Source organism: Panulirus ornatus, chromosome 17, assembly GCF_036320965.1.
Source record: "Panulirus ornatus isolate Po-2019 chromosome 17, ASM3632096v1, whole genome shotgun sequence".
Classification (NCBI taxonomy): Eukaryota; Metazoa; Arthropoda; class Malacostraca; order Decapoda; family Palinuridae; genus Panulirus; species Panulirus ornatus.
The window spans coordinates 5,326,232-5,349,317 of record NC_092240.1 but is presented as its reverse complement, the minus strand read 5'-3'; the positions used below and the strand labels follow the sequence as shown (position 1 = coordinate 5,349,317).

The following is a 23,086-nucleotide window of genomic DNA, read 5'->3' as shown; positions in this document are numbered from 1 at the left end:
TGAGTGAGGAAAGATTGACCAAGAGGATATATGTGTCAGAGGTGGAGGGAACGAGGAGTGAATGGGAACGAAGTGGTATACCAGGGTTGACGTACTGTCGATGTGCATGTGAAGCGTCTCGGGGAAACCATGGAAAGTTCTGTGGGGCGTGGATGTGGAAAGGGAGCTGTGGTTTCGGTGCATTATTACATGACAGCTAGAGACTAAGTGTGAACGAATGGGGCCTTTGTTGTCTTTTCCTACCGCTACCTCGCACACATGCGGGGGGAGGGGGTTGTTATTACATGTGTGGCGAGGTGGCGATGGGAATAAATAAAGGCAGACAGTATGAATTATGTACATGTGTATATATGTATGTGTCTGTGTGTGTATATATATATATGTATACATTGAGATGTATAGGTATGTATATTTGCGTGTGTGGACATGTATGTATATACATGTGTATGTGGGTGGGTTGGGCCATTCTTTCGTCTGTTACCTTGCGCTACCTCACTAACGTGGGAGACAGAGACAAAGCAAAATAGATAGTATATATGTATATGTCTGTGTGTGTATATATATGTATACATTGAGATGTATAGGTATGTATATTTGCGTGTCTGGACGTGTATGTATATACATGTGTATGTGGGTGGGTTGGGCCATTCTTTCGTCTATTTCCTTGCACTACCTCGCTAATGCGGGAGACAGCGACAAAGCAAAATAGATAGATAAATGAATATATATACAGTATGAATTATGTACATGTGTATATATGTATATGTCTGCGTGTGTGTATATACATGTATACGTTGAGATGTAAGGTATGTATATGTGCTTGTGTGGACGTGTATGTATATACATGTGGATGTGGGTGGGTTGTGCAATTCTTTCATCTGTTTCCTTGCGCTACCTCGCTAATGCGGGAGACAGCGACAGAGTATAATAAAAAATAAAAATATATAAATATATGTGTGTGTGTGATGTCTCCATGGTTGTTTAATTTGTTTATGGATGGCGTTGTTAGGGAGGTGAATGCAAGAGTTTTGGAAAGAGGGGCAAGTATGAAGTCTGTTGTGGATGAGAGAGCTTGGGAAGTGAGTCAGTTGTTGTTCGCTGATGATACAGCGCTGGTGGCTGATTCATGTGAGAAACTGCAGAAGCTGGTGACTGAGTTTGGTAAAGTGTGTGAAAGAAGAAAGTTGAGTAAATGTGAATAAGAGCAAGGTTATTAGGTACAGTAGGGTTGAGGGTCAAGTCAATGGGAGGTAAGATTGAATGGAGAAAAACTGGAGGAAGTAAAGTGTTTTAGATATCTGGGAGTGGATCTGGCAGCGGATGGAACCATGGAAGCGGAAGTGAGTCATAGGGTGGGGGAGGGGGCGAAAATCCTGGGAGCCTTGAAGAATGTGTGGAAGTCGAGAACATTATCTCGGAAAGCAAAAATGGGTATGTTTGAAGGAATAGTGGTTCCAACAATGTTGTATGGTTGCGAGGCATGGGCTATGGATAGAGTTGTGCGCAGGAGGATGGATGTGCTGGAAATGAGATGTTTGAGGACAATGTGTGGTGTGAGGTGGTTTGATCGAGTAAGTAATGTAAGGGTAAGAGAGATGTGTGGAAATAAAAAGAGCGTGGTTGAGAGAGCAGAAGAGGGTGTTTTGAAATGGTTTGGGCACATGGAGAGAATGAGTGAGGAAAGATTGACCAAGAGGATATATGTGTCGGAGGTGGAGGGAACGAGGAGAAGTGGGAGACCAAATTGGAGGTGGAAAGATGGAGTGAAAAAGATTTTGTGTGATCGGGGCCTGAACATGCAGGAGGGTGAAAGGAGGGCAAGGAATAGAGTGAATTGGATCGATGTGGTATACCGGGGTTGACGTGCTGTCAGTGGATTGAATCAGGGCATGTGAAGCGTCTGGGGTAAACCATGGAAAGTTGTGTGGGGCCTGGATGTGGAAAGGGAGCTGTGGTTTCGGGCATTATTGCGTGACAGCTGGAGACTGAATGTGAACGAATGGGGCCTTTGTTGTCTTTTCCTAGTGCTACCTCGCACACATGAGGGGGGAGGGGGATGGTATTCCATGTGTGGCGAGGTGGCGATGGGAATGAATAGGGGCAGACAGTGTGAATTGTGTGCATGGGTATATATGTATGTGTCTGTGTGTGTATATATGTGTACATTGAGATGTATAGGTATGTATATTTGCGTGTGTGGGTGTGTGTACATTGTGTATGGGAGTGGGTTGGGCCATTTCTTTCGTCTGTTTCCCTGCGCTACCTTGCAAACGCGGGAGACAGCGACAAAGCAAATTAATAATAATAATAATAATAAAATATATAATTTTGTGTACAAAAATTCCATCAGTAACTTAAATAAAATAATTCAATATACCTAAATGGACATTGGCAGCAAAATTCTGATTTATCCCATAGATATAAATGATGGGAGGTAAAAGGAGGGTGGCTGTGAAATTCTGATTTACTCCATAGCTGTAAATGACATTTGGAATAAATGGATGGGTACTACTTGCAGTCAGTTTTTAAGAGGAAAGAAAGGCATGTGTGCAAGTAGGAAGGAAGGAATGAGGAGTTCCCAGTGAAGGTGAGGCTGTAATAGGACAGGAGATATCACCATGACTGTTTAATCTGTTCATGGACAAGGTAAATTAAAGGGTCCTGGAGTAATGGGTAGTATCAACTGAAGGTAGTGGTTCATGATAGGTGAGCTAGCTGTTATATGCAGGTGATGAATCTGGCAGCAAGCTCCAGAGAAAAAACTTTAGAGGTTGTTGCAAGTGTTTGGAAAAGTGTGTAAAAGAATGCTGACAAATAAAAGTGAACAAAAGTAAGGTAATGAGGTGCAGTAAGGAAGGTTTGAGTGCAAGTACAAATGGAGATAACCACCTAGGAGTGGATAAGGTGGAACCATTGTGGCTGAAGTTACTTAAAGAATCAGGAAAAGGCTAAGGTCCTGGGTGCTTTGGGGCTCACGTATAAGTAGAGATATGCATCTGTTAGGGCTAAGATGGGCATGGTTGAAGTTATGTCATCAGTTTAGGTTGGGGATGCATTCCTGGGTAACATAATGTCATGTTTATCAATGTAAATTGAGATCTGTCAGTGACTTTTCAGTGACTTAGTGATATATATTGAGGATATGTTCCTGACGGTCATATTTTTGGGAGTATAGAGTACATATTTAAATACAGTAATTTGATTAGGTAAATATTTATCTATGAAATGAAATGATTTATCTATCTAAAACACATTTAGTATTTATCTATATATGTATTTTTATTATTTATTTTGCTCTGTCACTGTCTCCCGCTTTAGCGAGGTAGCGCAAGGAAACAGACGAAAGAATGGCCCAACCCACCCACATACACATGTATATACATACACGTCCACACACGCAAATATACATACCTATACATCTCAACGTATACATATATATACACACACAGACATATACATATATACACATGTACATAATTCATAGTCTGCCTTTATTCATTCCCATCGCCACCTCGCCACACATGAAATAACAACCCCCTCCCCCCTCATGTGTGCAAGGTAGTGCTAGAAAAGACAACAAAGGCCCCATTCGTTCACACTCAGTCTCTAGCTGTCATGTAAAAATGCACCGAAACCACAGCTCCCTTTCCACATCTAGGCCCCACAGAACTTTCCATGGTTTACCCCAGACGCTTCACATGCCCTGGTTCAATCCATTGACAGCGAATCGACCCCGATATACCACATCGTTCCAATTCACTCTATTCCTTGCACGCCTTTCACCCTCCTGCATGTTCAGGCAACGATCACTCAAAATCTTTTTCACTCCATCTTTCCACCTCCAATTTGGTCTCCCACTTCTCGTTCCCTCCACCTCTGACACATATATCCTCTTGGTCAATCTTTCCTCACTCATTCTCTCCATGTGACCAAACCATTTCAAAACACCCTCTTCTGCTCTCTCAACCACACTCTTTTTATTACCACACATCTCTCTTACCCTATTATTACTTACTCGATCAAAGCACCTCACACCACATATTGTCCTCAAACATCTCATTTCCAGCACATCCACCCTCCTGCGCACAACTCTATCCATAGCCCACGCCTCACAACCATACAACATTGTTGGAACCACTATTCCTTCAAACATACCTATTTTTGCTTTCTGAGATAATGTTCTCGACTTCCACACATTCTTCAAGGCTCCCTGAATTTTCGCCCCCTCCCCCACCCTATGACTCACTTCCAATTCTATGGTTCCATCCGCTGCCAAATCCACTCCCAGATATCTAAACACTTCACTTCCTCCAGTTTTTCTCCATTCCAACTTACCTCCCAATTGACTTGACCCTCAACCCTACTGTACCTAATAACCTTACTCTTATTCACATTTACTCTCAACTTTCTCCTTTCACACACTTTACCAAACTTAGTCACCAGCTTCTGCAGTTTCTCACATGAATCAGCCATCAGCGCTGTATCATCAGCGAACAACAACTGACTCACTTCCCAAGCTCTCCCATCCACAACAGACTGCATACTTGCCCCTCTTTCCAAAACTCTTGCATTCACTTCACTAACAACCCCATCCATAAACAAATTAAACAACCATGGAGACATCACACACCCCTGCCGCAAACCTACATTCACTGAGAACCAATCACTTTCCTCTCTTCCTACATGTACACACGCCTTACATCCTCGATAAAAACTTTTCACTCCTTCTAACAACTTGCCTCCCACACCATATGTCCTTAATACCATCCACAGGGCCTCTCTATCAACTCTGTCATATGCCTTCTCCAGATCCATAAATGCTACACACAAATCCATTTGCTTTTCTGAGTATTTCTCACATACATTCTTCAAAGCAAACACCTGATCCACACATCCTCTACCACTTCTGAAACCACACTGCTCTTCCCCAGTCTGATGCTCTGTACATGCCTTCACCCTCTCAATCAATACCCTCCCATATAATTTACCAGGAATACTAAACAAACTTATACCTCTGTAATTTGAGCACTTACTCTTATTATATATATATATATTTATTTATTTATATTCATTTTGCTTTGTCGTTGTCTCCCGCATTAGCGAGGTAGTGCAAGGAAACAGACAAAAGAATGGCCCAACCCACCCACATACACATCCACACACGCAAATATACATACCTATACATCTCAACGTATACATATATATACATAAACAGACATATATATATATACACATGTACATAATTCATACTTGCAGCCTTTATTCATTCCCATCACCACCCCGCCACACATGATGTGACAACCCCCCTCCCCCGGCATATAAATTATCCATCACTAATATCTGAACCCTTGCATCAAAAGTGCTGAGACACTCAGTTGCTCCCAAAACACTTACCTCTCATGATCATCCTTTTTATGGCCAGGAGCATACTTACTAATAATCACCCAACTCTCACCATCCACTTTCATTTTTACCAACATATATCAAGGAAGTACTTCCTTATGCTCTGTCACACACTTTCAACTCCTGCCTCAGGAGTAATGCTACTTCTTCTTTACCTCTTGTCCCTTTACCCTAGAGCTCTGTTTCACTTAGAGGCAGAGCACCTAGATTTCTTTCCTAAAACATTCTACTTCTCTCTCCTCTCTTCTCATCTTGGTTATATCCAAACATATTTAGACAATCTAGCCTGAGCCTTTGAAGAGGATGAGCATTCCCTTAGCACTCCCCTCAGAAGTAGTGCTACTCCTTCCTTACTTCCTGTCCTCTCACCAACACCTGACTTTTCTCTAAAGACATTTCTAATCCATTCTTCCCCTTTACCCTTGAGCTTTGTTTCATTCAGAGCCAGACCATTCAGGTTTCTTTCCTCAATCATACTATATATCTCTCCTCTCTTCTTATCTCATCTTGGATCACTACATGAAATAGTTTAGGCTAGTAGTGGCTGGAAACAAAAGATGGGATGCCACTACATGTATTAAAAGCCAAATATTTTGCCTCAAGATGGAGGTGGCCATTCAAGAATTGGTCCTCAAATGAGGTCAGCTGCCTCCTGAGTTGCAGGTCTCACGTGAGGTCAACCACTACCTTAAGGTTATATGGTTACCTAGCATTCATAGGGAAATTCATTATCACTCATTCATTTCAGAGTGCCGGACTGAGGAGGTGACATTATCCAAACTGACATTCATCTCAACACTAATCTACTGATAATAACAACACCTACTTATACTATACACGTATGAACCCTTACAGCACAAAAGCCATGTTCAATTTAAGAACAGTATCAATATAATTTTTGAATAACAATTAACAGCATAAACTTTATACAGTAACATGATAATCATAAGTATCACATGTAACTCACTATTCCTAACTTTTCTTGATGCACCAGTAAATCAAAAACATTTCCACAAATATCTACCTCTTACAGGTGAAAAAGCATCCATAATAAATTAAACTGTACGAATATTTCATCCTTGTACCAGTATTATGATCATGATAATTATTTCTTTGTTATTTTCTTATTAGGGTTTGATTTTGTCTATCTAAAGAGTCTCTACTTCCTTGAGAGGAAGGAATAATATATTTTTGTTTACTGTGAACCTTATAATGGTTTCACAGGCATTTCTACCCCCTACAGTTTGATCTCTAGCCATGGTGTGCTTTTGCTCCTTTGCTCAATCCAGCTGGTCGATGCTGCTACCCACAGGCCTACGTATCCTCCACAACTTTGCTAGTTTAGCACAATGTTGAGACTAGTCCTGACCCTTTTTAAAGCCCTCAACGGTGCAGCTCATTATGTTTCTAACTGATGTGGGCAATATATTAAACAGGTTTAGGCCAATACTATTATAAAAATTCTATTGCTATGTTTAGGTGCCTGGTTGTATTATTCTGCCGTCGTCTATGCTTGTTGATCCAACAGAGAATTATCTCCAGCTCAGATTTCCAGTGTTTAAATCATGCATCTCTTGTTTTCACTTAAGAAAGTTCTGTACATGCTCAGTATGCCATCCTCACAAATTTAATTCTTAAAATTTTTTATTAGTTGTAAAGGGTATCTGGACATTTTCTAAAGGGGCAATTAATCCGAACTTGGGGAGTGATGTTAGTGTGTGACAATAATATGGAAAGTTAAAGTGTTTTCAGGAAAGTCATCATTGGTTTTGCCTCTACTATTATGAAGGTCCATATTCAATATTGTATCTGGTGGCCTACAATACACCTCATGAAGTCTTCGGGGATCCTTACCCCAACAGCCCGAGATGGGCCCAGGCTTAGATAGGTTACTGGACTTGACATTTTTATTTCTATGTTTTACAGTATTTTCTGTAAATGAGGGCCTGTCTGTATTCATGCATCTGGTCTCAACCTTTACTCTTCTCCTAGTTAACATGAGTAAACTACCTTTAGTCTTCCATTCTGGCAATGCTGTACTACCATACAAGTTTCCTCAATATCACTCCATGCTGAATGCTTTTACTTTGAAATGTGTCTAGACAAACTACTGATGTCCAAATCAAACTTTATAATCACCACGTATTTTGATATCTATATCAATACTCACAACCAATAATTCAAATTCTAATATAATGGAAAAACTTACCATAGCTACAATTAATCAAATTCCAAAAAGAGAATTAATAGATCATTTTGAGTAAAACAGCATAACATTACTTGATAACCAATGCTATTTATGTTATCAATATTGATAAAAATAAAAACAAAGTTAATGCCACATCATAATATTACTTACCAATTGCACCGATCCTAAGGAAAAATGATCCATGGCTGTGTTCATTGTCAGAGGTCTTGTGCTTGCGTGGCTTACTGGAGGAAGATGAGGTCAGCTTCTCCTGAGTAGGGGAACCATCAGGTATACTCTCTGGTTGCCGCACCTTCTGTAGCACCCCCTGGGGAGGGTTGGAATCACACTGGGGGGTGCTAAGTGACTGACAGTTCATGCACTAGAATACGTAAATACTGTTCCATTGGCTGCAGAAAAAATACAGCCAAGGTGCCCATATCCATTACCATTTTATTTTTTTGTGAAAAATCAGTTTCATCATAATAAACAAGACCATGCTGCAGATGTCCAAATGACCTTGATCTGAATAGCCTAGTAATCTTTGAGGACTAATAACTGTCAAAATACAAATACATACATCATACTAATTCTTTAATTTCATTAATACTAATTCAAAGGACTATCAACATGTTTTCTGACACATGCCTGCTAATGCTATGTATCTAAGTATTACGTCAACATATATAAATGTAAACAAATATAAATATAAACAATATTTTTTCTTCACTGATAACTATGTAGTGCACAGATGATACATTTAATACATACATACATTTTATATATAAATATTTATTTCATACATTCATTATTTATTATATTTTGTCGCTGTCTCCCGCGTTAGCGAGGTACAGCAAGGAAACAGACAAAAGAATGGCCCAGCCCACCCACATACACATTTATATACATAAACGCCCACACGCACATATACATACCTATACATCTCAACGTGTACATACACAGACATATACATATATACACATGTACATATTCATACTTGCTGCCTTCATCCATTCCTGTCGCCACCCCACAACACATGAAATAGCAACCCCCCGCGCGCATACAAGGTAGCACTAGGAAAAGACAACAGAGGCCACATTTGTTCACACTCAGTCTCTAGCTGTCATGTGCAATGCACTGAAACCACAGCTCCCTTCCCGCATTAGCAAGGTAGCATTAAGAACAGAGGACTGAGCCTTAGAGGGTATATCCTTATTTGGCCCCCTTCTCTGTTCCTTCTTTTGAAAAATCAAGAAACAGGAGGGGAGGATTTCCAGCCCCCCGCTCAATCCTCTTTTAGTCGCTTTCTACGACATGAAAGGAATACGAGTGAAGTACTCTTTGTCCCCTATCCCCAGGGATATATAAAGATGCTGTTCCCTTTGGATCAGGGTAGCTCCGGGAATGGATGAAGGCAAGCAAGTATGAATATGTATGTATAGGCAGGTGTATGGGCGTTTATGTCAGTGTATGTGTATATGAGTGGATGGGCCATTCTTTGCCGTTTTCCTGGGACTACCTCGCTGATGTGGGAAACAGTGATCAAGTATTTTAAGAATAATAAAAAATAATTCATACATATATTTACTTTGTCGCTATCTCCCGCATTAGTGAGGTAGCGCAAGGAAACAGACGAAAAAATGGCCCAACCCACCCACATACACATATATATACATTCACGTCCACACACGCAAATATACATACCTATACATCTCAACGTATACATATATATACACACACAGACATATATACACATGTACATAATTCATACTGTCTGCCCTTATTCATTCCCGTCACCACCTCGCCACACATGATATGACAGCCCCCTACCCCCGCATGTGCGCGAGGTAGCGCTAGGAAAATACAACAAAGGCCACATTCGTTCACACTCAGTCTCTAGCTGTCATGTGTAATGCACCGAAACCACAGTTCCCTCTCCACATAACTTTCCATGGTTTACCCCAGACGCTTCACATGCCCTGGTTCAATCCATGGACAGAACGTCGACCCTGGTATACCACATCGTCCCAATTCACTCTATTCCTTGCATGCCTTTCACCCTCCTGTATGTTCAGGCCCCAGTCACTCAATCTTTTTCACTCCATCTTTCCACCTCCAATTTGGTCTCCCACTTCTCCTCATTCCCTCCACTTCTGACACATATATCCTCTTGGTCAATCTTTCCTCACTCATTCTCTCCATGTGACCAAACCATGTCAAAACACCCTCTTCGGCTCTCTCAACCAAACTCTTTTTATTACCACACATCTCTCTTATGCTATTATTACTTACTCGATCAAACCACTTCACACCACAAAATGTCCCCAAACATCTTATTTCCAGCACATCCACCCTCCTCAGCACAACTCTATCTATAGCCCATGCCTTGCGACCATATAACATTATTGAAACCACTATTCTTTCAAACATACCAATTTTTGCTTTCCAAGATAACGCTCTTGACTTCCACACATTTTTCAATGCTCCCAGAACTTTATATATATATATATATATATATATATATATATATATATATATATTGGGGAAGAGCAGTGTGGTTTCAGAAGTGGTAGAGGATGTGTGAATCAGGTGTTTGCTTTGAAGAATGTATGTGAGAAATACTTAGAAAAGCAAATGGATTTGTATGTAGCATTTATGGATCTGGAGAAGGCATATGATAGAGTTGATAGAGATGCTCTGTGGAAGGTATTAAGAATATATGGTGTGGGAGGCAAGTTGTTAGAAGCAGTGAAAAGTTTTTATCGAGGATGTAAGGCATGTGTACGTGTAGGAAGAGAGGAAAGTGATTGGTTCTCAGTGAATGTAGGTTTGCGGCAGGGGTGTGTGATGTCTCCATGGTTGTTTAATTTGTTTATGGATGGGGTTGTTAGGGAGGTGAATGCAAGAGTTTTGGAAAGAGGGGCAAGTATGAAGTCTGTTGGGGATGAGAGAGCTTGGGAAGTGAGTCAGTTGTTGTTCGCTGATGATACAGCGCTGGTGGCTGATTCATGTGAGAAACTGCAGCAGCTGGTGACTGAGTTTGGTAAAGTGTGTGAAAGAAGAAAGTTAAGAGAATGTGAATAAGAGCAAGGTTATTAGGTACAGTAGGGTTGAGGGTCAAGTCAATTGGGAGGTGAGTTTGAATGGAGAAAAACTGGAGGAAGTGAAGTGTTTTAGATATCTGGGAGTGGATCTGGCAGCGGATGGAACCATGGAAGTGGAAGTGGATCACAGGGTGGGGGAGGGGGCGAAAATTCTGGGAGCCTTGAAGAATGTGTGGAAGTCGAGAACATTATCTCGGAAAGCAAAAATGGGTATGTTTGAAGGAATAGTGGTTCCAACAATGTTGTATGGTTGCGAGGCGTGGGCTTTGGATAGAGTTGTGCGCAGGAGGATGGATGTGCTGGAAATGAGATGTTTGAGGACAATGTGTGGTGTGAGGTGGTTTGATCGAGTAAGTAACGTAAGGGTAAGAGAGATGTGTGGAAATAAAAAGAGCGTGGTTGAGAGAGCAGAAGAGGGTGTTTTGAAATGGTTTGGGCACATGGAGAGAATGAGTGAGGAAAGATTGACCAAGAGGATATATGTGTCGGAGGTGGAGGGAACGAGGAGAAGAGGGAGACCAAATTGGAGGTGGAAAGATGGAGTGAAAAAGATTTTGTGTGATCGGGGCCTGAACATGCAGGAGGGTGAAAGGAGGGCAAGGAATAGAGTGAATTGGAGCGATGTGGTATACCGGGGTTGACGTGCTGTCAGTGGATTGAATCAAGGCATGTGAAGCGTCTGGGGTAAACCATGGAAAGCTGTGTACGTATGTATATTTGCGTGTGTGGACGTATGTATATACATGTGTATGGGGGTGGGTTGGGCCATTTCTTTCGTCTGCTTCCTTGCGCTACCTCGTGAACGCGGGAGACAGCGACAAAGCAAAAAACAAAAATATATATATATATATATATATATATATATATATATATATATATATATATATATATATATATGTGTGTGTGTGTGTGTGTGTGTGTGTAGGAAAGCTGTGTAGGTATGTATATTTGCGTGTGTGGACGTATGTATATACATGTGTATGGGGGTGGGTTGGGCCATTTCTTTCGTCTGTTTCCTTGCGCTACCTCGCAAACACGGGAGACAGCGACAAAGCAAAAAAAAAAAAAAAAAAATATATATATATATATATATATATATATATATATAGGGGATAGGGGAGAAAGAATACTTCCCACGTATTCCCTGCGTGTCGTAGAAGGCGACTAAAAGGGGAGGGAGCGGGGGGCTGGAAATCCTCCCCTCTCGCTTTTTTTTTTAATTTTCCAAAAGAAGGAACAGAGAAGGGGCCAGGTGAGGGTATTCCCTCAAAGGCCCAGTCCTCTGTTCTTAACGCTACCTCGCTAATGCGGGAAATGGCGAATAGTTTGAAAGAAAAGATATATATATATATATATATATATATATATATATATATATATATATATATATATATATATATAAAAGTTGTTAGAAGCAGTGAAAAGTTTTTATCGAGGATGTAAGGCATGTGTACGTGTAGGAAGAGAGGAAAGTGATTGGTTCTCAGTGAATGTAGGTTTGCGGCAGGGGTGTGTGATGTCTCCATGGTTGTTTAATTTGTTTATGGATGGGGTTGTTAGGGAGGTAAATGTAAGAGTTTTGGAAAGAGGGGCAAGTATGAAGTCTGTTGGGGATGAGAGAGCTTGGGAAGTGAGTCAGTTGTTCTTCGCTGATGATACAGCGCTGGTGGCTGATTCATGTGAGAAACTGCAGAAGCTGGTGACTGAGTTTGGAAAAGTGTGTGGAAGAAGAAAGTTAAGAGTAAATGTGAATAAGAGCAAGGTTATTAGGTACAGTAGGGTTGAGGGTCAAGTCAATTGGGAGGTGAGTTCGAATGGAGAAAAACTGGAGGAAGTGAAGTGTTTTAGATATCTGGGAGTGGATCTGGCAGCGGATGGAACCATGGAAGCGGAAGTGGATCATAGGGTGGGGGAGGGGGCGAAAATCCTGGGGGCCTTGAAAAATGTGTGGAAGTCGAGAACATTATCTCGGAAAGCAAAAATGGGTATGTTTGAAGGAATAGTGGTTCCAACAATGTTGTATGGTTGCGAGGCGTGGGCTATGGATAGAGTTGTGCGCAGGAGGATGGATGTGCTGGAAATGAGATGTTTGAGGACAATGTGTGGTGTGAGGTGGTTTGATCGAGTGAGTAACGTAAGGGTAAGAGAGATGTGTGGAAATAAAAAGAGCGTGGTTGAGAGAGCAGAAGAGGGTGTTTTGAAGTGGTTTGGGCACATGGAGAGGATGAGTGAGGAAAGATTGACCAAGAGGATATATGTGTTGGAGGTGGAGGGAACAAGGAGAAGAGGGAGACCAAATTGGAGGTGGAAAGATGGAGTGAAAAAGATTTTGTGTGATCGGGGCCTGAACATGCAGGAGGGTGAAAGGAGGGCAAGGAATAGAGTGAATTGGAGCGATGTGGTATACCGGGGTTGACGTGCTGTCAGTGGATTGAAGCAAGGCATGTGAAGTGTCTGGGGTAAACCATGGAAAGCTGTGTAGGTATGTATATTTGTGTGTGTGGACGTATGTATATACATGTGTATGGGGGGGGGGGGTTGGGCCATTTCTTTCGTCTGTTTCCTTGCGCTACCTCGCAAACGCGGGAGACAGCGACAAAGTATAATAAAAAAATAATATAATATATATATATATATATATATACACTCAGACTGGGGTGTCTAAATGTGTGTGGATGTAACCAAGATGTGAAAAAAGGAGAGATAGGTAGTATGTTTGAGGAAAGGAACCTGGATGTTTTGGCTGTGAGTGAAACGAAGCTCAAGAGTAAAGGGGAAGAGTGGTTTGGGAATGTCTTGGGAGTAAAGTCAGGGGTTAGTGAGAGGACAAGAGCAAGGGAAGGAGTAGCAGTACTCCTGAAACAGGAGTTGTGGGAGTATGTGATAGAATGTAAGAAAGTAAATTCTCGATTAATAAGGGTAAAACTGAAAGTTGATGGAGAGAGATGGGTGATTATTGGTGCATATGCACCTGGGCATGAGAAGAAAGATCATGAGAGGCAAGTGTTTTGGGAGCAGCTGAATGAGTGTGTTAGTGGTTTTGATGCACGAGACCGGGTTATAGTGATGGGTGATTTGAATGCAAAGGTGAGTAATGTGGCAGTTGAGGGAATAATTGGTATACATGGGGTGTTCAGTGTTGTAAATGGAAATGGTGAAGAGCTTGTAGATTTATGTGCTGAAAAAGGACTGGTGATTGGGAATACCTGGTTTAAAAAGCGAGATATACATAAATATACGTATGTAAGTAGGAGAGATGGCCAGAAAGCGTTATTGGATTACGTGTTAATTGACAGGCGCGCGAAAGAGAGACTTTTGGATGTTAATGTGCTGAGAGGTGCAACTGGAGGGATGTCTGATCATTATCTTGTGGAGGCTAAGGTGAAGATTTGTATGGGTTTTCAGAAAAGAAGGGTGAATGTTGGGGTGAAGAGGGTGGTGAAAGTAAGTGAGCTTGGGAAGGAGACTTGTGTGAGGAAGTACCAGGAGAGACTGAGTACAGAATGGAAAAAGGTGAGAACAATGGAAGTAAGGGGAGTGGGGGAGGAATGGGATGTATTTAGGGAATCAGAGATGGATTGCGCAAAAGATGCTTGTGGCATGAGAAGAGTGGGAGGTGGGTTGATTAGAAAGGGTAGTGAGTGGTGGGATGAAGAAGTAAGATTATTAGTAAAAGAGAAGAGAGAGGCATTTGGACGATTTTTGTCGGGAAAAAATGCAATTGAGTGGGAGATGTATAAAAGAAAGAGACAGGAGGTCAAGAGAAAGGTGCAAGAGGTGAAAAAGAGGGTAAATGAGAGTTGGGGTGAGAGAGGATCATTAAATTTTAGGGAGAATAAAAAGATGTTCTGGAAGGAGGTAAATAAAGTGCGTAAGACAAGGGAGCAAATGGGAACTTCAGTGAAGGGCGCAAATGGGGAGGTGATAACAAGTAGTGGTGATGTGAGAAGGAGATGGAGTGAGTATTTTGAAGGTTTGTTGAATATGTTTGATGATAGAGTGGCAGATATAGGGTGTTTTGGTCGAGGTGGTGAACAAAGTGAGAGGGTTAGGGAAAATGATTTGGTAAACAGAGAAGAGGTAGTAAAAGCTTTGCGGATGATGAAAGCCAGCAAGGCAGCAGGTTTGGATGGTATTGCAGTGGAATTTATTAAAAAAGGGGGTGACTGTATTGTTGACTGGTTGGTAAGGTTATTTAATGTATGTATGACTCATGGTGAGGTGTCTGAGGATTGGCGGAATGCGTGCATAGTGCCATTGTACAAAGGCAAAGGGGATAAGAGTGAGTGCTCAAATTACAGAGGTATAAGTTTGTTGAGTATTCCTGGTAAATTATATGGGAGGGTATTGATTGAGAGGGTGAACGCATGTACAGAGCATCAGATTGGGGAATAGCAGTGTGGTTTCAGAAGTGGTAGAGGATGTGTGGATCAGGTGTTTGCTTTGAAGAATGTATGTGAGAAATACTTAGAAAAGCAAATGGATTTGTATGTAGCATTTATGGATCTGGAGAAGGCATATGATAGAGTTGATAGAGATGCTCTCTGGAAGGTAGTAAGAATATATGGTGTGGGAGGCAAGTTGTTGGAAGCAGTGAAAAGTTTTTATCGAGGATGTAAGGCATGTGTACGTGTAGGAAGAGAGGAAAGTGATTGGTTCTCAGTGAATGTAGGTTTGCGGCAGGGGTGTGTGATGTCTCCATGGTTGTTTAATGTGTTTATGGATGGGGTTGTTAGGGAGGTGAATGCAAGAGTTTTGGAAAGAGGGGCAAGTATGAAGTCTGTTGGGGATGAGAGAGCTTGGGAAGTGAGTCGGTTGTTGTTCGCTGATGATACAGCGCTGGTGGCTGATTCATGTGAGAAACTGCAGAAGCTGGTGACTGAGTTTGGTAAAGTGTGTGAAAGAAGAAAGTTAAGAGTAAATGTGAATAAGAGCAAGGTTATTAGGTACAGTAGGGTTGAGGGTCAAGTCAATTGGGAGGTAAGTTTGAATGGAGAAAAACTGGAGGAAGTAAAGTGTTTTAGATATCTGGGAGTGGATCTGGAAGCGGATGGAACCATGGAAGCGGAAGTGGATCATAGGGTGGGGGAGGGGGCGAAAATTCTGGGAGCCTTGAAGAATGTGTGGAAGTCGAGAACATTATCTAGGAAAGCAAAAATGGGTATGTTTGAAGGAATGGTGGTTCCAACAATGTTGTATGGTTGCGAGGCGTGGGCTATGGATAGAGTTGTGCGCAGGAGGATGGATGTGATGGAAATGAGATGTTTGAGGACAATGTGTGGTGTGAGGTGGTTTGATCGAGTAAGTAACGTAAGGGTAAGAGAGATGTGTGGAAATAAAAAGAGCGTGGTTGAGAGAGCAGAAGAGGGTGTTTTGAAGTGGTTTGGGCACATGGAGAGGATGAGTGAGGAAAGATTGACCAAGAGGATATATGTGTCGGAGGTGGAGGGAACAAGGAGAAGAGGGAGACCAAATTGGAGGTGGAAAGATGGAGTGAAAAAGATTTTGTGTGATCGGGGCCTGAACATGCAGGAGGGTGAAAGGAGGGCAAGGAATAGAGTGAATTGGATCGATGTGGTATACCGGGGTTGACGTGCTGTCAGTGGATTGAATCAGGGCATGTGAAGCGTCTGGGGTAAACCATGGAAAGCTGTGTAGGTATGTATATTTGCGTGTGTGGACGTATGTATATACATGTGTATGGGTGTGGGTTGGGCCATTTCTTTCATCTGTTTCCTTGCGCTACCTCGCAAACGTGGGAGACAGCGGCAAAAAAAAAAAATATATATATATATATATATATATATATATATATATATATATATATTGGAAAGGATCACAATTTTGCGCATGATCAAGCTATTCCTATGAGTCCACGGGGACGATGAAACACGATAAGTTCCCAAGTGCACTTTCGTGTGATAATCACATCATCAGGGGAGACACGAGAGAAATAAAAGTCAGTTGATATACATCGAAGAGTCGAAGCTAGGATGCCATTTGATAAACATGGCCCTGCTCCCTTCCCTTTTAGTCGCCTTCTATGACACACAGGGAATACGTTGGAAGTGTTCTTTCTCCCATATCCCCAGGGATAAAGAATCATGTCCACATATTCTCTGCATGTCATGGAAGGCAAATACGAGGGGTAGGAGCACATGGCTAGAAACCCCCCTTTCTTGTATTACTTTCCAGTGAGGGAACAGAGGAATGTGCCATGTGAGGATTTTTCCCTATATGGCTCTGCCATCTGTTCTTCACACTACCTCACTAACACTGGAAATGGCAAATATGTATGAAAAAACATGGAAGTGGAAGGAGAGTTTTCCAAGCCTGATATGCCTAATCTCTTGCCTGAATGGTTTCAGAACAGGAATGGCTGAACCACAAATTGAAAAAAAGAGGTTGTCCTGAAGCAAAAGGGAATACATGCATCCATTTCTGCAACAATAACCTCTGCTTTGTGTTTGGAGGAAACAGAAGTATTATGAGACAGAGACAGTGTGATCAGAAGAACCAACTGGGGTCAAGATTTAGTAGTTACAGCAGGATGGATTTGAGATGAAAAACAAATCCAGAATATTATTAGTGATCACAGTGGTCAGGAATATGGGTAGGGTAAAAATTCCCTATGTATAGGATTTCTGCTTGCGAGTTAGAGAATGCCAAAGTCTCATGGCTGGGGTATAGATAGTCAATGACAAATATAAAATTTGTGGAATTAGGAGAGCAATAGGTGAAACAAAGAAAAAGTGTGGTAATTGGGAGATAGACCTTGAACTACTTAACATTAAAGTTTGGAGAATCAAGGTCCTTGAGGCATGCAAGAGGTATCTTGACAGTTAGAAAATGCACAGACACTACCTTTGAACTGGATCATAATTGGAAATTACAGTTGGCTATGAAAAAGAGGCTGACTAGTGAGAATATCATTAGACAACTGGTCTCAGACAGAAGTAAGATATTACAAGAGGTATTAGACAGATGATGTTCAACAGAAGCGATGTTACTAAAGAGACCACGAATGTTGGGATACTGAATAGATACAGAAGGTCTATCATAGACAGAGGGGCCGGTACTACTACTGTCTTAGCCCTCCCTCTCACTGACACTAAAGTCAGGCAGAAATATGGAGATTCTTAACACCCCATGATGCTGGAGACAAGGGGCTATACATTTATTAGACTCTTATCATGATTACATTGAAAAATAATTGTGGTGTAGATAAGAGGTGGCAAGGGAACTTATATGAAGAAAATAATTAAGGTATGAGTAAGTGTATGGTGAAGTACAAAGATGACAGGACTAGCCTGGTAGTTCCATTCAGATGAGACAGAAGGTAAGAACAGCAATCCTAACAAGGAAAGTGTAAGATGGTTATGGGCATTACTTTAACGCTCTTCAGTCAGGACAGTAGTACCACCCTGGGCAGCTGCTGTCAACAGCCTACATAATAATAATAACTGATGATAATAATAATAATAACAATAATAATTCATTTATACCTATTTATCATACCGCTGTCTCCCGTGTTAGCGAGGTAGTGCAAGGAAACAGACAAGGAATGACCCAACCCACCCACATACACATGTACATACATAAATGCCCACACACACACACACATATACAGTTCAATGTATACATACATATACATACACAGACATATACATATATACACATATATCCATACTTGCTGCCTTCAACCATTCCCGTTGCCACTCTGTCACACACGAAATAGCACCTCCAATCCAGTGAGACTGCCAGGAACAGACAAAAAAGGCCACATTTGTTCACATTCAGTCTCTGGCTGTCATGTGCAATGCACCGAAACCATAGCTCCCTTTCCAGGCCCCACAGACCTTTCCATGGTTTACCCCAGACGCTTCACATGCCCTGGTTCAATTCATTGACAGCACATCGACCCCAGTATACCACATCATTCCAATTCACTCTATTCCTTGCACGCCTTTCACTCTCCTGTATGTTCAGGCAACGATCACTCAAAATCTTTTTCACTCCATCCTTCCATCTCCATTTTGGTCTCCACTTCTTCCCTCCACTGCTGACACATATATCCTCTTTGTCAATCTTTCCTCACTCATTCTTTCCCGGTGTCCAAACCATTTTCAACACACCCTCTTCTGCTCTCTCAACCACATTCTTTTTATCACCACACATCTCTCTTACCCTTTCATTACTTACTGGGTCAAACCACTTCACACCACATATTGTCCTCAAACATTTCATTTCCAACACATCCACCCTCCTCCACACAACCCTATCTATAGCCCATGCTTCGCAACCATGTAACATTGTTGGATCCACTATTCCTTCAAACATACCCATTTCTGCTCTCCGAGATAACGTTGTCATCTTCCACATACTCTTCAACGTATCCAGAACCTTCGCTCCCTCACCCACCCTGTGACTCACTTCTGCTTTCATGGTTCCACCTGCATTCTGCTTTCATAGTTACACCTGCTGCTAAGTCCATTCCCAGATATCTAAAACACTTCACTTCCTCCAGTTTTTCTCCATTCAAACTTACCTCCAAATTAACTTGTCCCACAACCCTACTGAACCTAATAGCCATATTCTTATTCACATTTACTCTCAACTTCCTCCTTTCACACACTTTGAATGCAAAGGTGAGTAATGTGGCAGTTGAGGGTATAATTGGTGTACATGGGGTGTTCCATGCTGTAAATGGAAATGGTGAAGAGCTTGTGGATTTGTGTGCTGAAAAAGGACTGGTGATTGGGAATACCTGGTTCAAAAAGAGAGATATATATAAGCATACATATGTGAGTAGGAGAGATGGCCAGAGGGCGTTGTTGGATCATCTGTTAATTGATAGGCGTGTGAAAGAGATATTTTTGGATGTTAATGTGCTGAGAGGGGCAGCTGGAGGGATGTCTGATCACTATTATGTGGAGGCGAGGGTGAAAATTCGTACAGGTTTACAGAGAAGAAGAGAGAATGTTGGGGAGAATAGAGCGGTGAGAGTAAGAGAGCTTGGAAAGGAGTCGTGTGTGAGGAAGTAAACCATGGAAAGTTTTGTGGGGCCCGGATGTGGAAGGGAGCTGTGGTTTCAGTACATTATTAAATGACAGCTAGAGACTGAGTGTGAACAAATGTGACCTTTGTGGTCTTTTCCTGGTGCAACCTCGCGCACATGTGGGGGAGGGGCTTGTCATTTCATGTGTGGCGGGGTGGCGACGGGAATGAATAAAGGCAGCAAGTATGAATTATGTACGTGTGTATATATGTATATGTCTGTGTATGTATATATATGTACACATTTAAATGTATAGGTATGTATATGTGCGTGTGTGGATGTGTATGTATATACATGTGTATGTGGGTGGGTTGGGCCATTCTTTTGTCTGTTTCCTTGCGCTACCTCACTAATGTGGGAGACAGTGACAAAGTATAATAAAAAAAAATATTTTATATATATATATATATATATATATATATATATATATATATATATATATATATATATATATATATACATATATATATATGAGTGAGGAAAGATTGACCAAGAGGATATATGTGTCAGAGGTGGAGGGAACGAGGAGAAGAGGGAGACCAAATTGGAGGTGGAAAGATGGAGTGAAAAGGATTTTGTGTGATCGGGGCCTGAACATGCAGGAGGGTGAAAGGAGGGCAAGGAATAGAGGGAATTGGAGCGATGTGGTATACAGGGGTTGACGTGCTGTCAGTGGATTGAATCAAGGCATGTGAAGCGTCCGGGGTAAACCAAGGAAAGCTGTGTAGGTATGTATATTTGCGTGTGTGGACGTGTGTATGTACATGTGTATGGGGGGGTTGGGCCATTTCTTTCGTCTGTTTCCTTGCGCTACCTCGCAAACGCGGGAGACAGCGACAAAGTATAAAAAAAAAAAAAAAAAAAAATATATATATATATATATATATATATATATATATATATATATATATATATATATATATATATATATATATTTATTTTATTTATTTATTCATTATAGTCTGTTGATGACTCCCACGACATACCTCATGAGGAAGGCACTAGTCATGCTTTTCCTTCGATAGGTTTCTAATTATCACCAAGCACTTCAGTTTTCACCTGTCTCCCTTTAGTACCTCATCTTCCAAAACAAGGCCATTGTTTTATCCTCATTTCTTCTTTAACCACAGATGTGTGTCTAACCCCTACTTCTGAGAAAATAACCTTGGTAGTCAGTGTCATGGATGCTAAGCAACTTCAGCAGCCTTTCATAGTCCTGCACCTTCTCTTCTACACAACATACTTAGTTATGTAAGATGGGGAACAAGTGTCTTCCCTGCATGACACACCATGGCTGACTTTGGTTCCATACAAACACCCAAAAAATATACTACCTTAACCTACCTATCCCACTAAAACCTCCATAACCATAACTTTACCTTGGAAAGTTATACCTCCCACCCTTCAATTCACTCATGAACTCTAAATCCCATAGGATTCCACTAGTTCCATGCTGTATTACCTTAGGAACCACATAATCTATCCTAAATATCATTCCAGATGAAAAAGTAGTCCCATGCCATATTACCTAAGGAAGCACACAATCTATCCTAAACATTATGCCAGATGAAACGTCTCAACCTATTCTGATGGTTCCCTGCTAGAGACACGGAGGACAGGGAGTGGCTGAGTTCTCTTCACCTATAAATGAGAGTAGATTCACTTGGCTCCTCGTCACCTCTCCGACAAGGTCATTATCACTTAAAACTAGCTGACATGCCATAATACCTATGAAACCTTTGCGATAATTCCCATAAGTGTTTCATCATCACTAACTCCAAGTCAGCTCTCAAATTCCTAAGTCTCAAACATGAATGTTTTTCTCCTTTCCACAAAATTAAACACCTCCTTGGGTGGTACTTCAACAAGATCTGCACCAGTGAGTTCCTTTGGATTCAATCCCATTAGGTCTCATCACAACTGATGCAGTTGATATCACTGCCAAAAAGACATGTAACACATCAACTATTGACATAACCTTTGATATCATGTTTCAATCTATGAAAGCTGCACTGATCAAAGACAGATGGAGACCTCACTAACTTCCTCTAACATTATATTGTAAATTGTCCTAACTTTTATGCCTAAAAGTTTCCTTTTAAAGTAAATGTGTGACTTTCTACAAGAAACTATTGTCTGTTAGAGAATATCCTCTATTGTACCCTAAATTTGCTTAATCCCGATCTCTATCAAATCCACAGGGCCCTCATAGCACCTTTGTATTAACTGCCTTATATACTACTCCTAATGTTCATATATGTGAGTATTGACCAAACCCACAACGCATGCCTTGCCTTATCAATTTATGTGGGGTGTTGTACATGCCTTTCTTGAGTCCATCCTTGCACTGCATATAAAATATGCCCAACCCTGATGTCCACATATTGAACCTATGAGGCTCTCAGTCCACCTCTGTAACATGCCTTACGTACTACTCTTCTGTCAGTCCATATGAGTACACCCACAAAGTGTATTTTATGAAACACTCTTTTAAATGGATGCTAACCAAGCAACCTACAAATAACCATTAAGAGTTGACCTTTAACAATCTGTTATGCCACAGCCAGAGACCTCAAAACTATAAAAGTGTGGTTGCTTGTTGTTGTATGTGCCCTAGTTGTGGCATTGCTAAAATCATTAACTCATTCAATATCATGCCTAACAGAAAGTTAATGAAATACAACTATTGGTTTGGAATGGACATATGTCAATGTCAAAACATCTAATTTTCATCTCTAATAAACATATTTTGAAGTAGTTTCCATAAGAATTTGAATGTAATGAGTTTTCCAGAAATCAATGAAAACAATGCAGCATTAGGGAAAGTACATTTAAGACCCAAGATAACACTGTTTGCTTTGACTGAATCTTATAATTTCATTATATTCCAACTACAGTAAACCCTTGATTTATTGGACTAATAGGGGGAAGGGGTGTCCGTAATCTTTCGTACAATATATTGTTCACATGCTTTCTTTTAACTCCTCTATCACTTAATGACATTCTCAATTGTAAGGATTGCATAATTAATTAATAAATGAAGTCATAATTATGAATCAACAGAAACACTCTGCATATAACCTGACTGCTTGATAGCATGAGACAGACTGTGACCAAAAACAGGTGCGACATGAAATGTGCATGGTGCGGCATTCAAGATTTTTTAATTTTAATTTTTTTTTAATTATTATCAATTAATGTATTACACATGCCAGCTAGAGACTGAGTGTGAAAAAATGTGGCCTTTTTTGTCTGTTTCTGGCACTGCCCCGCTGCAGGGGGGGGTGCAATTACTATTTTGTGTGTGGTGGGGTGGCAATGGGAATGGATGAA

At 41.0% G+C, this 23,086-nt stretch overlaps 1 protein-coding gene across 13 annotated transcripts in view; it reads right to left on the bottom strand.

Annotated features, from left to right (window-relative positions):
* Window positions 1-23,086, bottom strand: part of OtopLa (Otopetrin-like a) — a 620,636-nt gene that overhangs the window by 45,160 nt on the left and 552,390 nt on the right. For 7 of the 13 annotated variants that reach the window (XM_071671811.1, XM_071671822.1, XM_071671816.1 and 4 more), the window contains one exon: window positions 7,763-7,919. In XM_071671811.1, coding sequence (XP_071527912.1) covers window positions 7,763-7,919 — 157 coding nt within the window. The remainder of the gene's footprint in view (window positions 1-7,762; window positions 7,920-23,086) is intronic. The other 6 variants (XM_071671813.1, XM_071671819.1, XM_071671823.1 and 3 more) reach the window with 1 other exon arrangement.